At 53.1% G+C, this 15,894-nt stretch overlaps 1 protein-coding gene across 4 annotated transcripts in view; it reads left to right on the top strand.

The window, feature by feature from the left end:
- LOC115520294 (solute carrier family 35 member E2A) overlaps positions 1 to 15,662 on the top strand; it is a 28,870-nt gene extending 13,208 nt beyond the window's left edge. For 3 of the 4 annotated variants that reach the window (XM_030324526.2, XM_030324529.2, XM_030324528.2), the window contains 8 exons: positions 183 to 620; positions 856 to 991; positions 1,439 to 1,566; positions 4,063 to 4,183; positions 6,041 to 6,094; positions 6,591 to 6,663; positions 9,260 to 9,405; positions 11,507 to 11,744. In XM_030324526.2, the coding sequence (XP_030180386.1) occupies positions 299 to 620; positions 856 to 991; positions 1,439 to 1,566; positions 4,063 to 4,183; positions 6,041 to 6,094; positions 6,591 to 6,663; positions 9,260 to 9,405; positions 11,507 to 11,744 (1,218 nt within the window). In that variant the 5' untranslated portion in view covers positions 183 to 298. Of the gene's footprint in view, positions 1 to 182; positions 621 to 855; positions 992 to 1,438; positions 1,567 to 4,062; positions 4,184 to 6,040; positions 6,095 to 6,590; positions 6,664 to 9,259; positions 9,406 to 11,506 lie in introns of all 4 variants that reach the window. The other variant, XM_030324530.2, reaches the window with a different exon arrangement.
- The last annotated feature ends 232 nt before the right edge of the window (positions 15,663 to 15,894 follow it).

Raw genomic sequence — 15,894 nt, 5'->3', positions numbered from 1 at the left:
GGGAGGAGGCTTGGGAGCTGTCGGGGCTCCCGTCCTTCCGTGGCAGTTAGAGTAGCAAGCAGATGTGAAAACAAGACCGAAGTTCCATATTTGCATTTTCAGAGTTACTTCAGATCGGTGCCTGAAACTTTTAAGGACATTCAAATGATCACCATCAGGAACGCATTGTCTTTGCTTAACAGCTTGAGCCTGCGTCCCCTGGCGAGGGGCGAGTGACGGCCACCACTCCCCGGGTGGTGCAGGCCTTCACCCGGGAGCCGGCCCAACCCATGCTGCCCACGGTCCGGAGGAGACAAGCATGTCAGCCTCAGCAAAACCCTCGGCGCCGGCAGAGCTGGCCCCTGGCCCCGAGGACCAGCCCAAGGGGAAGCCGCTCCTCGGCTGGGGCTCTCTCTTCGGCCCCCGCAGCGAGAAGATTGTTTTCAGCAGGAGCGAGGGCGCCCCCGAGGAGAACGTGCTCACCATCACCATCACGGAGACCACGGTCATCGAGTCGGACCTGGGCGCGTGGAGCTCCCGGGCTCTGCTCTACCTGACGCTGTGGTTCTTCTTCAGCTTCTGCACCCTCTTTCTCAACAAGTACATCCTGTCCCTGCTGGAAGGGGAGCCCAGCATGCTAGGTAACGCGGGTCCCCCGCCCCCGGGGCTGAGGGCCAGGCCCGCGTGCTCACAGGTCGGTGCTGTCTCCACGCGGGAAGCACACGGAGGAGCCCACAGCCCCTGGGAAGGAGGGCGCCGAGGGTTCGGGATGGGAGCCGTGTCTGCGCCGCAGAACAGCTTGTCCTGTCTGCCTGCACACCAGCAAGGGAAGTAGTTCTCCCCTCAGAACTTGACCTTCTTCTCTGCCTCCTTCAGGTGCTGTGCAAATGTTGTCAACTACGTTTATTGGATGCATTAAGATATTTGTTCCTTGCTGTTTATATCAACACAAAACCCGGCTTTCTTATCCCCCCAATTTCATCATGATCATGCTGTTTGTGGGTCTAATGAGGTAAGGAATCTGACGTTTTGGTTGAGAGTTGAAGTTTTTTATGTGCATAAACTGTCTTTGCCGTCACTAAGTGGGAGACCAGCTGGTGATCACGTGTGTTTTCATTGCACGCTTTATATAATCATCAGGACCGTCTAGATATTAGGACGACAAATGTATTGGTTCTGTGGATCTGGGTGCAATCAGATTCTTTCTGGAACAGCCATGAGTGTAATTTAATAATGGTTTGAGAGACACGCCCTCCTCTCCCTGGGCCTGCTGCACCTTGCAGGTGGGACCTACTTCCCACAGGGCCCTTCACCTTCACCTTCATGGGAGGCGAGGAGGGCGGGGAGCAGGGGAGGAGGGCGGGGAGCGGGGGAGGAGAACAGCCAGCTCCTCAGAAGGTCTGTCGTGCAGCTACAAATGGACTCCTCAGTCCTAATGACACTTTGGGCTTATTTGTAGGTTTGCGACGGTGGTTTTGGGTCTGGTCAGCCTGAAAAACGTGGCGGTTTCGTTTGCTGAAACAGTGAAGAGCTCTGCTCCCATTTTCACCGTGATTATGTCCCGGATGATCCTCGGGGAGCACACGGGTGAGCCCGCCTGGGTGGGGGCTGGGGCGCTACACCAGGGTGAACGGTTCCACAGCCCCCCGGAACGTTCTCCTAGCCCGGTCATGAGTGCCTCACGAGTTCACTTCAGCAGGTGTTTGTTCACCTTGGCTGACGCACAGAGGCCTCTGGTTGGTGGGGACATGGGAGCTGGGGAAAGAAGTAATGGTCACTTGTCCCAGGAAGACCACCTTCCGTGTCATGCGAGGTGGCCCCTGGTGACACCCTTGCCCAGGTCAGCCACCTCCTGTGTCCCTCCCCGGCTCCTCCGACAGCCTCCCGTTCATCACTGCTTCTCAGCCTCACTTCTCCATCCTCCATAAGGCCCAACAAATTGGATTTATCCACAAATCCCAACCCTCAATGACCGGCAGACTGTTTCTGACTACACATCACACACACGTGTCCCCGTTTCTCCTGCCAGCCTTTTGAAACGCAGCCTGTCCAGTATCGTTCCATGAAAATAACCAGAGTGCAGAATAGTGCGCATCTAGGAGCAGTACCGACACGTGTTTAAATTTTTTTTTTTTTTTCAACGTTTATTTATTTTTGGGACAGAGAGAGACAGAGCATGAACGGGGGAGGGGCAGAGAGAGAGGGAGACACAGAATCGGAAACAGGCACCAGGCTCTGAGCCATCAGCCCAGAGCCCGACGCGGGGCTCGAACTCACGGATCGCGAGATCGTGACCTGGCTGAAGTCGGACGCTTAACCGACTGCGCCACCCAGGCGCCCCCCGACACGTGTTTAGATGCAGATGCACATCTGCTTCAATTAAGAAAAGGACAAGATTAGGGGCGCCTGGGGGGCTCAGTCGGTTAAGCGTCCAACGTCGGCTGACGTCATGATCTCACAGTTAGTGAGTTCAAGCCCCACATCGGTTTCTGTGCTGACAGCTCAGAGCCTGGAGCCTGCTTCAGATTCTGTGTCTCCCTCTCTCTGCCCCTCCCCTGCTTGTGTTCTCTCTCTGTCTCTCTCTCTCTGTCACTCTCTCTCAAAAATAAATAAATAAACTTAAAAAAATCTTTAAAAAGAAAGAAAGAAAAGGACAAGATCCCACAATAAGGCCGATGGGGGAGGAAGGACAGGGCTGAGCACCCTCCCAGATGTGCCTCTGGAGCCCCACAGGCGTTTTAGGTGATGTGAGACCATCTGATCGGAGGGTAAACAGCAGCTCCTAGAAGTCATAAGCAACGTGAAACAAACGAACTGGGTTTCATATCAAGCCGGTGGCTCAGCCACACTAAAAACTGTATTCCGGCAACTTTAAGATGCCATGATTTGGCCTCTAGCTGTGGCGGCTAAGCCTGTAGCAAGTCAGCTAGTTCCCTTAGCGAGGTCAACGACAACATCTTGGTGACAGTTAGCAAAAAGAATCAGTTGGGGAGAATGACCGAGGGACCAGGATTTCAGAGCCTGCAGACGGGACCCCGATGTGTGGCGCCCTCCCCACAGAGGCATTTGCTGGTTCTCGAGCACTGGCTGGCACGCCAGGTGGACCAGCCTCGTGGGGCTGCAGGGCCGAGGGCAGGCGGGGCCTGCCAGGAGAGGGGGATCTCCGGCAAAGCCCTGGGCTCTTACCCTGGACCCCGAGCACGCCGATGCCCATGGACGCCTCCCAGCAGCGAAAGCAAGTCCTTCTAAGGGTGAAACGGCACTCACGGCCACCGGCCCTCTAGGATCCACGCAGACCGTCTGTCACACAACACACATTGCCAGGCCGGCCAGAGGACAAGACCACGTGCAGAGCCGAGAGGGCGCTGGCGGCTCCCTGGGGACCTGAGTCTGGACAGCATTGTCCTGTGCCGGGAGGTGGCCTTGGTCTCCAAAGGTCAGCGTGGACCTCTTAACACGGAAGACTTTTTCCCTCGTCTATTTTGAATTTCAGAGTAAACTAAATAGTATCTGAAATCAAAGTACCCGGGAGGCCCCCCACCCTGTTCCCAAAGTGGCTGTGCCTTTCCATCATGCTCCACGGGCTTTTTTACCATTGGGTCAAGTTTCCTGGATTTCAGAATGCAGCAGAGGAGTAACCTCCACTTAGAGTGAAGAACGCAGACCGTGTAGGGGTCTCCCTGCAGCAGGGCCCCCCGCCCCCAGCTCCCCTTTCTGACAGACTGGTCCAAAGACCATTCATCCACTCTCGTCATCCTCGGTGCTGGCCAGGGAGGGGCTTTGGGGCCCAGGGCCCCAGCTTCATGCGTCCTGCCCGCCCCCGCCCCCCCGGCCCCAGGCCCAGCAGTCGTGCCTCGAGGAAGGGTTCGTGCGGTGCCTGGCTTGGGAGAGGGTGATGGCTTGGGGCCAGGCGTGCATTTTGATCCTCTGTGTTTCTCCAGTGTAAAGACTCAGTAGCTACATGTTTTCGAATTAAAGTGAAAGAGGCTTTCACGAGGGGCGTAAAAATGGCCTCGCACCCAGAAGCGATGTCGCAGCGGGCAGGCTGGCGGCCGCAGCCCTTGTGTGTTTTGCCCTTTCCAGGGCTGCTGGTCAACCTCTCGCTCATCCCCGTCATGGGAGGCCTGGCACTGTGCACGGCAACGGAGATAAGCTTCAACGTCTTGGGGTTTTCGGCCGCGCTGTCCACCAACATCATGGACTGGTGAGTCAGGAAGAGCATGGGGACACGTGGTGTGATGGGGACGATGGACGTTGAAATCCAGATTGACTGAGAATTATGTCCCGTAATTCAGAGCCGGGCCCAACTGATGCCGCCTTTTCCTAAATACCAAAATACCTCGTATCCCAGTAAGGTAACCTTTTCTTAAAAAAACAGCCAGAATTTGACAATACATGGTCTTGGTATTAAGAACACGCATCTTAGGGACATGGTTAGCTAACGGAGGCCAAATGCACAGAGCTAGCGGGCCCAAGTAACGTCACAAGAGTAACGCCCCTTGTGAGTAACGTTACAAGAGTAACGCCCCTTGTGAGTAACGTTACAAGAGTAACGCCCCTTGTGAGTAAACACGTATGTGTTCGGCTAAGCCAAGTGGAAGAGGCCATCCTACAGCGGGAACAAAGGGGCAGTTTCTGGCCTGGTGGCTGTCTGTGCCCCGAGGGCCGTGAGAGGCCGTGCCCGCAGGGGAAGCCCGTGTCAGGTGCCCGAGGAAAAGCACCACATGGGAGGTTCCTTGTCCTGCAGCAGGAAGAGGCTGGCTGTTGTGTTCTGGATCGCTCCTTGGATAGTGTACAGCTGCCATCCGCATCCAGGCTGTGGTGTTGAAGTCCATACTTAGGCATCGGCCAGAGCTGCTCTTTGAGAATTACCAGTTGCTTCTAGGGTCTGTCCTGTCTCTGGGAAAGAGAGGAAGTGACCACACGAATGTCCAGGAGTTTATCATTGCTTTACTGTTAAAGTCGGACAGCCTCACCCTGAGGTTTTCCATCCCACTGCCAAGTAAACATTTAAAAGTTACCTTTAATTTCATTTCTGACACGCAGGTGTATTTCCTTCTGGCTTTTTCTGCCTGCACTTATAGTTCCTAGAAATCGAATACAGGCTCGTCATGCATTCTGTCTGTATTTCTCCTCCAGTGGAAAGGCCCAGTAGCTGCTTGTTTTTGCATTAAAGTAGAAGCGGCTTTCATGAGGGGTATGCTCTACTCCCTCTGCGTGGCCCTGTGGGCATCGTGTGCTGCCACCAGGGGCTCTCAGAAGCCTGGACCCTGTGACCGCCTCCTCGTATGGCATACAGATGCCTGCGAGTTAACGAGTCTGTTTAGATGTGCATGGAGCGTCTCTTCACATGAGGCTCCCATTTAGGTTTTTGACCATCACGAAGGCTAAATTCCCATCAGAGAGACGAGCCCATGACGTGGATCAAGGCTCTCGATCCTCACTGCCAGTGTTTCCCAAAACGATTGTTTTGGAGCAAGAGCTTCGCCTTCTGGAGCCCAGAGAGCAGTCACCAGTGGGCGTGCCAAGCCCTTTGGTTTCTGGGGAAGGTGGGCACAGTTTCATCTCATTGGCCATGTGTGGGTTTTCCCTGTGGTTTGTCCCATTCTGGAGTTTTGTCCATATTTTTTCCACCGGAGTCTTCATGTGCTCAGACTATTTTGTTCACTCGCTCTCACACGTGGAGTCCCCAGGTGCCCGGCCCATGGCAGTTACTGATTTATGGGAACTCTTGGTTCAAGGTGGGGTTTTGTGCAGCACTGAGAGCAGGGACTTTGGGATCCTTTGACACCTGAGAGCTAGGTAACGTCAGGTACATTGCTCAACCTGAGTGCCTCAGTTTACCCTTCCGTAAAGGGGCCAGGCCTGGTGACCCCCTCACAGTGAAGTGACATCCAGGAGCCCCCCAAGCATGGGCCCGGCTCACAGCAGACATCCAGGGGCCATCCCCGAGGGGCCGCCGTCGTTGTCCCTGCTTAGGAAGGACGCAAACACTTGGTCCAGTTGAGGTCTGTGCTAACTTCTCGTATCACCAGGTAACCTCTTCTTTTCTTTATTCTAGTTTGCAAAATGTTTTTTCAAAAAAGCTCCTCAGCGGGGACAAATACAGGTTCTCGTAAGTATCGTTAGCCCGTGGAACTCCCAATTTCGTAGGACTCCCTGCCCTTTTGAAGTTTCAGAATCCCCCGTAGCCCTGACACCTTTCCCCCTTCGGCTTAAGTGGCTTTTAAAAGTACTCTGTGGACGGGGCGCCTGGCTGGCTCAGTCAGAAGAGCCTGTGACTCTTGAGATCTCGGGGTCGTGGGTTTGAGACCCACACTGGGTGGAGAGATTACTAAAGAAATAAATAAACTTAAAAAAACAAGTAAGTAAAAGTGCTTTGTGGAAACTTGGAAGAAAAACCCCACCTGTTTTCAGCTGCCCTGCCAAGGCACCCCAACGGCCGGCTCGTTCGCGGCTGCCCTGCAGGGTGTGCCAGGCGCGCGGCTGGCAGGCACACAGGCCCTCCCTGGCGCCCGGGTTCTCTAGAGCATTCTCGCTGTGAACTGTCTGGTTGAAAGCCGGCCTCTGCCGTGCAGAGAGAGCGTCAGGCATGTGTGTTGCCCCCGCAGGGCCGCGGAGCTCCAGTTCTACACCAGCGCGGCAGCCGTGGCCATGCTGGTCCCCGCCTGGATCTTCTTCATGGTGAGTGTCAGGGCGCTGCTCGGCACCCAGGCTGCCGTTGCCACCAGCCATCCGGGGGTGGAGGGGTTTCACTTGCCAGTCCCGTGGGTAGCTCCTTGGCGTGGTGGCTTCGTGGCATCGTTCACGAAGGCTCAGCAGGGTGCACTTGAGGAGGAGGGAGACCGGTGGGAGCCGAACCTGGTGCCCCAGGAGGCCAAGCCATAGCTGAGGGAGTTTCCTGAAAATCTTTGTGTCAGGGTGTTTCGGCTTGCTTGTTTTAGTATTATTATTTCAAAGTCACGCGTGCCCGCCTAGAGCAATCAGCAGGACAGGTGTACATGAACAAGAGAGGAGGTCTGTCTGGTGAGCCCTCCTGGACCCCCTCCTACAAAGCCCCTTTCCAGACGGGTCTGCATAGCTAGGAATGTACTCAGGTACATGTATGTCATGTGATCCCACCAGTCTTATAAAAGCGTATGTATCTGTCCGAGCAGACCTTTTTTTTTTTTAAACACCAATGGAACTGGGCTATTCTGTCCTATTCTTGTGCTCCAGAGCCCAGCTATGCCCTGATCTGTCACTGCCCCCTCGACAGACACCTGACTGCTTGGTGCATTTCACACGGAACTGGAAGTTTCTTGTGTCTTTAGCAGATAAAGGTGCTTTTCTTGGGAGACACCTGGGTCAGTCAGTTAAGCGTCCGACTCTTGATCTTGGCTCAGGTCATGATCCCAGAGTCATGAGTTCGAGCCCCAGGTCGGGCTCTGTGCTGGCAGCTCGGGGCCTGCTTGGGATTCTGTCTCTCCTCACTGCCCTTCCCTGCTTGTTCTCTCTCTCTCTCTCTCTCTCTCTCTCTCTCTCAAAATAAGTAAATAAACATTAAGAAATTTTGAAAACAAATAAACTAAATTACCTTTTTTTAAAAAAGGTGGTTTTCTGGGATCCACTTTTGGAATTGGAATGATTGAAAGAATGTGCATATCTAAAAATATGTGTACTGTGGTAAAATCTATGTAAACGTAAAATTTATGATTCTAACCGCTTTAAACTATATGTCAAGTATGTTCAGGCTGTCACACAAGCATCCTCACCATCCATTTGCAGACTTTAATTATCTCAGACTGAATCTCTGTCTCTGTTAAACACTAACTCCCCATTTCCCCCATAGGGGAAGCGAGACTCTACCTCTCCTCCTAGGGTGTCCGGCCGGATGATTCGCGGGGACAAGCCCACAGCCCGAGTAACATAAGCTTTATGTGACACGGGAGCCTCATAAAGAAGCCAAGACGGGAGCGCTCACGCGCCAGGTTGAGCAGGGAGAGGCGATTGCGGGAAAGTAGGCTGTGTGTGGGGTGGAGGCAGGTGAGGGCGACCTTAACGAGGTCCGCCGGGCTCGGGTCCCTGGCGATGCGCGCGTTCCTTTCCCCCTGCTGCGTGGGCGTCCTCCACGTGGGGCCTTTGTCCCTGCTTCTCAGGGAGAGAAAGCGACGCCAGAGCCCTTCTTGCTCCTGTGTTTTGAGGGTCTTCAGCTCAAAATAACCCTGATGCCGAAGTGGCGTATTTGTGAACTCCTTCACCCCTCCCCCAGACCCTGCCACCTACCCTGTGCTTTCTGTCCCAATGGATCTGACGACTCTAGGTCCCTCATGTAAGTGGAATCCTATGGGATTTGTCCTTTGGGGACGGGCTTATTTCACTGAGCATGATGACCTCGAGGTCCATCCACTCTGTAGCAGGTGCTGGCATTTCCTCCTTTTTAAGGCTGGGTGATATTCTGCTGTGTGTTGGGACCACGTTTTGTTCATCCACCCATCTGTTAACAGACACCTGGGTTCCTCCCACATTCTGGCTCTTGTGGACAGTCCTGCTGTGAATGTGAACATGCACACACCAGTTCAAGACCCTGCCTTCAGTTCTTTGGGGCGTGTACCCAGAGGCGGAATTGCTGGTTCTTCTAGTAGTTCTCCGTTTAACTTTTTGAGGAGCAGTCAGACGGTTTTCCACAATGGCTGCACCATTTTACATACCCACCAGCCGTGCTCAGGGCTTCAGCTGCCCCACATCCTCGTCAGCACTTGTCATTTTTATTTATTTTTTAATTTTTTAAAATTCTGTTTATTTTTGAGCGAGAGACAGTGTGAGAGGGGGAAGGGCAGAGAGAGAGGGGGGGACGCAGAATCCGAAGCAGGCCCCAGACTCTTGAGCTGTCAGCACAGAGCCCAACGTGGGGCTCGAATTCAGGAATCGTGAGATCATGACCTGAGCAGAGATCGGACACTTAACCGACTGAGCCCGCCAGGCGCCCCTGATTTTTTGTTTTTGGTGGTAGCCATCCTGATGGGTATGAGGTGGTCTCATCGTGCTGTTGATTTGTGTTTCCCTGATGATCGGTGATGTTCAGTGCTTTCTCCTGTGCTTATTGGCCACATGTACACGCATGTTGAAAGTGTTGGTAAGCGCTGTTTGGTTGTCACCCTAGAAGGCTATTTTCAGAGCACTCCTCAGCATCAGTTCATTTACCCAGATTACTGGGCACGTGTGACCCCGCGCTTTTCTGACGGTGATTAGTAGAAGGAAGACAGGCACCCGCAGAGCATCATTTCTGTTCTGCGCATAGGACTTGCCGGTGATTGGGAGAAGTGGGAAGAGCTTCAGTTACAGTCAGGACGTCGTGTTGCTGCTGATGATGGACGGCGTCCTGTTCCACCTGCAGAGCGTCACGGCCTATGCCCTCATGGGCAAAATCTCCCCCGTCACTTTCAGGTAAGCACAGTGACTTCCCAGGAGACAAGGTGTGTCCAGGTCATTTACAGAGGAGAAGAATTTAAATCCAGGTGTTTTTACAAAAGGTATTTATGATTGTAAAATGCTAGTGTGAGGACTGTGGCCACATGTCGTGATTCCCAGGCTGTTTTGTCTTGGTGCTACTTGAAACACAGCAAAGTTCACGAAATCCTCACCAGGAATCTACACGTTAGCACAGGAAGTGTTTGGAGTGGTTCAAGTATTTTTCCGTGGGGAACAGCATGTCCGTGGACTCGCCTGTGAAGCTGGAATGTTCGCTTCTGGGCTGTCCGGTGGGGGAGCCGTGTGCCTCAGGCGGTTCACCTGAAGTGTGGTGAGTGCAACAAGAGACGGGATTCTTAATTTTATCTCGTTTTAAGCGCTTTAAAATTTTTTCAATGTCGATTCATCTTTTGAGGGAGAGAGACAGTGCACGAGTGGGGAGGGGCAGAGAGAGACAGAGATGGAATCCGAAGCAGGCTCCGGGCACCGAGCTGTCAGCGCAGAACCTGGCCTGGGGCTTGAACCCACAACCTGTGAGATGGTGACCTGAGCCGAAGTCAGATGCTTCACCGACTGAGCCCCCCCGGGTGCCCCTTAAACGAGTTAAATTTGAGGAGCCACACATGGCCGTTGGCTCCCGTGTTGGAGGCACACCTCCGGAAACTGAGAGGTGAGCCAGCGGCCTCACTGCCTTCTCTTCATTTTTGTAACTGGAAAAGTTCAACGAAAGCGCCGTTTCCAGACTGGACGTTTTCAATAACAAGCAGAAAAGCGTGAGCTGACGCCTCCGGCGGCCTAGAAGTCTGTTCTTTGCCCGCACCGTGTCGTGTAAGTTAGCGGGCCTTACCTTCTCTAACTTCTGAGCTGGCCGAGAAGTGGCCTGATGGAACCACACTGCGTGGAAGGCTTGCCGAGCCGTGCCAGCCGTGTTTCTGTCTCCCCACGGCCTCTCTGACTGGCTCTCGCTCCTCCTGCCCACGTCGGTCTGGCCCAGGTCAGCACAGCGGCCGTGCCCCGCACTGGTCACATTCTGCAGCTCGGAGGTCCAAGGGCAGCACCGCCACACGCGGGCACAGGTGGCACCAGTGCGGTGCCCTGGCCTGCGACCCGTGCAGCCCTCACATTTCCTGGGTCTTGAATGGGGAGGGTCTGCAAGAATGTTGAGAATGGCCGTGATTTTTAAGTTCTTCTGAAGCGCGTGGTGGTCACTGTCTTTGTCACATGCCCTGGTTTCTGTTTGGAGCCGGGAATTATTTCCAGATAGTCCCGAAACCTTGTTTTTCAGTGATCCTTAGTGATGGTTCACAAAAGGCAAAAAGCAGAAAACCAATTCTTTAAAAAAATTTTTTTCTGTTTATTCATTCTTGAAAGACAGAGAGAGACAGAGCACAAGCAGGGGTGGGGCGGAGAGAGAGGGGGACACAGTATCTGAAGCAGGCTCCAGGCTCTGAGCTGTCAGCACAGAGCCCGACGCGGGGCTCGAACTCACAAACGGTGAGGTCATGACCTGAGCCGAAGCCGGGCACTCAACCGACTGAGCCACCCAGGCGCCCCTAATTCTTTTTAAAGCAAATAGGTTTTTTTGTGGTTTATTCATATCATAAGAGCAATAGTTACTCATTATAGGAAATTTGGAAAAGGCAGGACCGTTCCAGAAATAAAGCAGAAGTCATCATCACCCCAAAACACCAGCACTATTAACTTTCCAGTGTGTTTTGCACTAACTTCATTGTTACGGGCTCCAAGCCTCGAACGCAGTGCTGTCCTTACCATAGGTGTGCACAAAGCGCTCTTGTTCTTTAGATGGCAAGCTGAACTATTTAGGAGTAAAATGTCATCACGTCTGTAATTTGCTTAAAAATAATTCACTCCAAAAAAAAGGATGAAGCAAATAAAGCGAAATGTTAATTAAGTCTAGAAGATGGGAATAATGGCTGTTCATTATAGCATGTCCCTGCTTTTCTGTTTGACATTTTTGCTAATGACCAGAAAGCAGGAGGGAGCCAGCGAGGGAGCCCCGGGCCTGTGCCGGCTGGGCAGCGGGCCGAGCCCGGGCCGTAACCCCCTGTCGTTGCAGTGTCGCCAGCACCGTGAAGCACGCCTTATCCATCTGGCTCAGTATTATAGTGTTTGGCAACAGAGTCACCAGCCTGTCAGCCATCGGCACCGTCCTAGTGACGGCTGGCGTCCTGCTCTACAACAAAGCCAAGCAGCGCCAGCGGGAGGCCATGCAGAGCCTGGCTGTGGCCGCCAGCCCAACGCCAGAGGACGAAGCGGAGCCACTGACCCCCAAGGACCCCAGACCACACCACTGAGCTCTGGAAGCTGCGGCAGGTGGCCAGGGCCCCCAGGCCGCTGCCCACTGCTGCTGTTCCCCTCGCCGACGCAGACACCCGGCCTCCTTGGGTCAGTGGGGTGCAGGAGGCCACGGGACGGGCCGCCTTCGCTGCTCCCGTTTCAGGTTTTCAGTGAAAACCAATGGGAGCTTGAACGGGGATCCCAGATGTCCGCTTCCTGGGGTGGAGACCGGAGCCAGCTGCCGCTGAGCCACGGCCGGATAATGTGAAATCTGCCTCCTGCTGACCCTGTGCTGAGCACTCGCGAGGGGGTGGGACTTCCAGATGGCCTCTGCACCCCCGTCACCAGCTTGCAGGTCTGGGTGCGGTCAGGCCACGCCCTCGTTCTCTGTGTGTGACAGCTACTGGGGACCCCTGTGAAGTGACAGCTGGATCCGGGTGCCCACGCGCACTGCTCCCCGCTGCTCGGTGCCAGCACAGAGAGCTCAGCTCCCCCTGCTCGCCGTCAAAGGCCCGTGAGGGCACACTCTGCTCCTGGGCCATCTGGGGAGACTGTCGTGCTGAGAGAGGGCCAAGGCGCCCACGGCCTGGGCCGGAGGCCACAGCAGCTGAGTGCACAGGGCTAGGAGAGTGGAAAGGGATCAGACGGGCACAGAAATGAGGGTCCCTGCTCCTGTGGGCAGGATGTTGGGCCCTTGCCTTCCTGCCCCAGAGCTGCCAGCATCCAGCACCACTTAGGGAAAGGTGCCCCGCCCCTTTCAGGGTCTCCACCGCACTAGGCCCTCCACCTCCCGAGAGTCCCAACCCTCGCCTGTGGCTGGCGCTTCAGTCAGGGACCCCCGATGTGGTGATTGCTGGTCACAGAGGTAGAGGACAGACATCTGTAGTGTTTAACTCAGGATGGGGACATACTGACCCTCCCTTTTGTTTTCTGGGCCTTTGTGTGTAACAGAGGCTGTTCTGAAGGGTTCCCTGCAGGTGCCCCTGCCATCACTCACCTGGTCGGGAGCCACGCCATATTTTGTCTCAAGCACAAGGGTGTTAAGGTTTTCTCTCATGAATGAATGAGCAGGTGGAGTGCTGGGAAGATCTTTTGGAGTGTTTATGGCTTTTGTCACACTGCATTTAAAATGACTGTGAAGGTGTTAAAGAAGAAAGCCCAGGCACGGTGGCTTCTGGAAAGCACCCTGTATGGCAAGTAACCCGTACTGAACCCACAGCCTGGCTCAGCCTGGCTCTCCCCTCCCAGAGCGATGGACCCAGCACGCTGGGTATCTGAGCCCTGTGTCGGGTTGAGGCTCCTGACCTCTTCACCCTATTCCTCTTCCCACATCCTGGTGGGGTTTCTGATCGGGGCACGCCTGCTGCCAGCCAGGCTTTAATACCTCTCCGTGGCACCAGGTTCAAGCTCTGGGGTGTGTCATGTGCAGCCCAACACAGAGGATGAGGTTGGCCACACGGCTGTCTGGGGCCTGCCTGCTGCAGCTGAGTGAACCAGCCGACAGGAGCGCTTCAGGCACTGGTGGTTCCCTCATCTGATTTCCCCTCCCTGCCGTTCAGGTCCTTGGTTCCCATTATCTTTTCACTGGTTTTCCAGTTGACTGGTCAACTGGAAAATATATTTAAAAAGGCCCTCCTGGAGATCAAATCTCTTGGAAACAAAGCAATAATAAGTCTCATTAAGTTCTGCCTACTTGAAAAAGTTTGCCATGATGATGGGTTAAACTGAGGCCTTTAAAACTGTAACCTTTTTATGAAGCTGACTTCCTATGTCCAGAGCACAGGCAGGGGTGTGCTCGCCCGCACGCCACGCTCACCTCCACTGTGAAGACGTTTCTCCTGAGACTTTCCCCAGGTTTCTATCCCTTCCTCTCTCCTTCCTCCACAAAAAACACCGAAGAGTACTTGCTGGAGGCGGCTTGGGCAGCGGGATGTGCTGGGTCTGTGAGGCCCAGTGGGAAAGGACAGCTTCCAGAGGGCCCTGCCTCTGCCCTTAACAATGTGGCTGCTGTGGCCGGCTGTGGCCAGCTGCTGACAAGATGTGAGCAGAGAAGGAGACACGTCTACGGTCATCCTGTTCCAAGATTGTCACGTTGGCCTTCTCACAGACGTCCTCATCCAAGTAACCAGGTAGGCGGCACCTGCTTCTGAGCCTCGTTAGGGACCCAGGTCCGAGTCTCTTCTGGAACCAGCGCCCTGCACACCACATGTGCCCCGCCTCCTGTCACAAGTGGTTTTCTGCCGGTTTTGATTTTCCAAATTCTTGGACCAGAAACAAAATGAAGATTTCTCCAAATTATTAGTAAATGAGGTAATTTCCAACAAAGCTGCTTTTGAAACATTTCCTAAGAACCCAAGCTGTGGCCAGCACTGCCCGTGCCTGGGGCTTACATTCCTTCTTTGTATGGTCTCCACCCTGAAGCCGTCCGTGTCCTGCATGTGCGGGACAACCCTGCCAGGAGACAAAACATGGCCTGTCGTGGCCATTTGTTTAATGAATGTACAGACATACGTTTTTTATTAGCTTTGTGTAGTAGTGTTTATAGTATGTTTATAATACATTGCAAACATGCTTGTGTCATTGTCGTCACTTACACGGGTCATTTCCTATGTCCATGGTCATTGTCTGTGCCTTTGTAAAGAAACACTTCAAACAGGTGTCAGGTCGGGTCGGGTCGATACCTTACCTACGTCGATACTTCTAAATATACATGTACCTGACTTTCAAGGAAACTTCCACTATGAGTGGCATAAAAACCTTGGGTTTGTTTTTTTTTTTTTTTCCGACAGTCACAGTTGCATGTCATCGTTAAAATAATCTGCCCTGGAAAGCTGAGAATATTCTTGCACAATCCAAAAATGTGTCTTTGAGAAAAATAGGCATGGTGAATCCAAAGCGGTAAAATGCTGCACAAAGAGTATCAAACGAAGTTGTGCTTGTAGCCCATGCTGGAGATTCTTTTCCCAAAACCAGTGGGTTTTTGCTTGTGAACGGTCACTTGGACAGACCAGTAGGTTTGACAGACGCATATCATGGCTTTTTACATCTGTCTGAGTGTCGTGCTTTCCTAAGGCCTGGAGCATTTTCAGTTTCCCTGGGTTGGAAAAATTAATCAAGGACGCTACTGCCGGTAGAATTCTTTTGCCTTTGACCGTCATACTAAGGGCTTTATTCTTTCACAAAATCCGTACATGCTCTGGCTGAAGCGTCTTCATTTCCTTAGTTTACAACTATAAATGTCCCAGCCCCCCTGGTCAATCTGCCCGTTTCCCTGTGTCCTGGCTGGTGAGCCAAGAGCAGAGGTGAGGTTGTGCTGACCACCCTCCGGCTCAGGTGGAAAACCTTTGATTTTGCTGTCCAGTTTTCCTGAGGGTTCTGATTCTGAGTTTGATGGCCACTGGATCCGTGCCCAGATTTCCAAACAGAGCTGGAAACTGTCCTAACTGGTAGAATCTTTCGTTGTCTTTTTTGTTTCTGTTTCATTTGAGTAAAACCTGCATTCACCTGATTGGCCATTTCTAGTCTTTGCAGATGTGTGAGTGGAGTCTGAACCTGCCCAGGGGGTGTTGTGGGACCCATGAGGAGGGCCACAGTCATGGTGACTTTCCCACACTGAAAAACTTGAAAATCCTATCAGTAATTGTCTACATCAGAACCAAGTGCGATCTGCTTCATACCAAACAAAACTGTGGACAACTGAAAGCGCATTGTACGAGATGTGTATCGTGTTCTTGTATTTCACCTAATTCAGTATTCGAGTGACTAAATCAGTACTTTCTAGAAAGTGGTTCTATTAAATAATTTAGTGAGTCACTGTTAAATCTACTGTGGTAATAAACTGATGCCTCTTGGCTCTTTTTGTCTAAATTAGGCCACTTGGTAGCGACTACCTAGGACTCTGGTTCTCTCAAAATACAATAAATGTTAACAGTGCCTGTCGTTGCTGTCTTCACTGTAACCCTCCCGGGTTTGTGCTACTGAAATGGTCAAAGGGGGTGGGGGGGGGGTGGAGGGTGGTTCTTGTCGCCTTCATGCTGAAAACTCCCTTCGTGAAGAGAGAAGAATGGTTCTCCTGTCCCCAACGGCTCAGGAAGCAAAATAAGTGTGGGTACAGAAAGTGAACACCGTCCTGGGGAGGAAAAGAAAGCTCAATTCCACTCGCCCTTT

Source organism: Lynx canadensis, chromosome C1 (assembly GCF_007474595.2).
Source record: "Lynx canadensis isolate LIC74 chromosome C1, mLynCan4.pri.v2, whole genome shotgun sequence".
Taxonomy (NCBI): domain Eukaryota; kingdom Metazoa; phylum Chordata; class Mammalia; order Carnivora; family Felidae; genus Lynx; species Lynx canadensis.
Note: the sequence above shows the minus strand (reverse complement) of the source record. Positions and strands in the feature narration are given on the sequence as shown.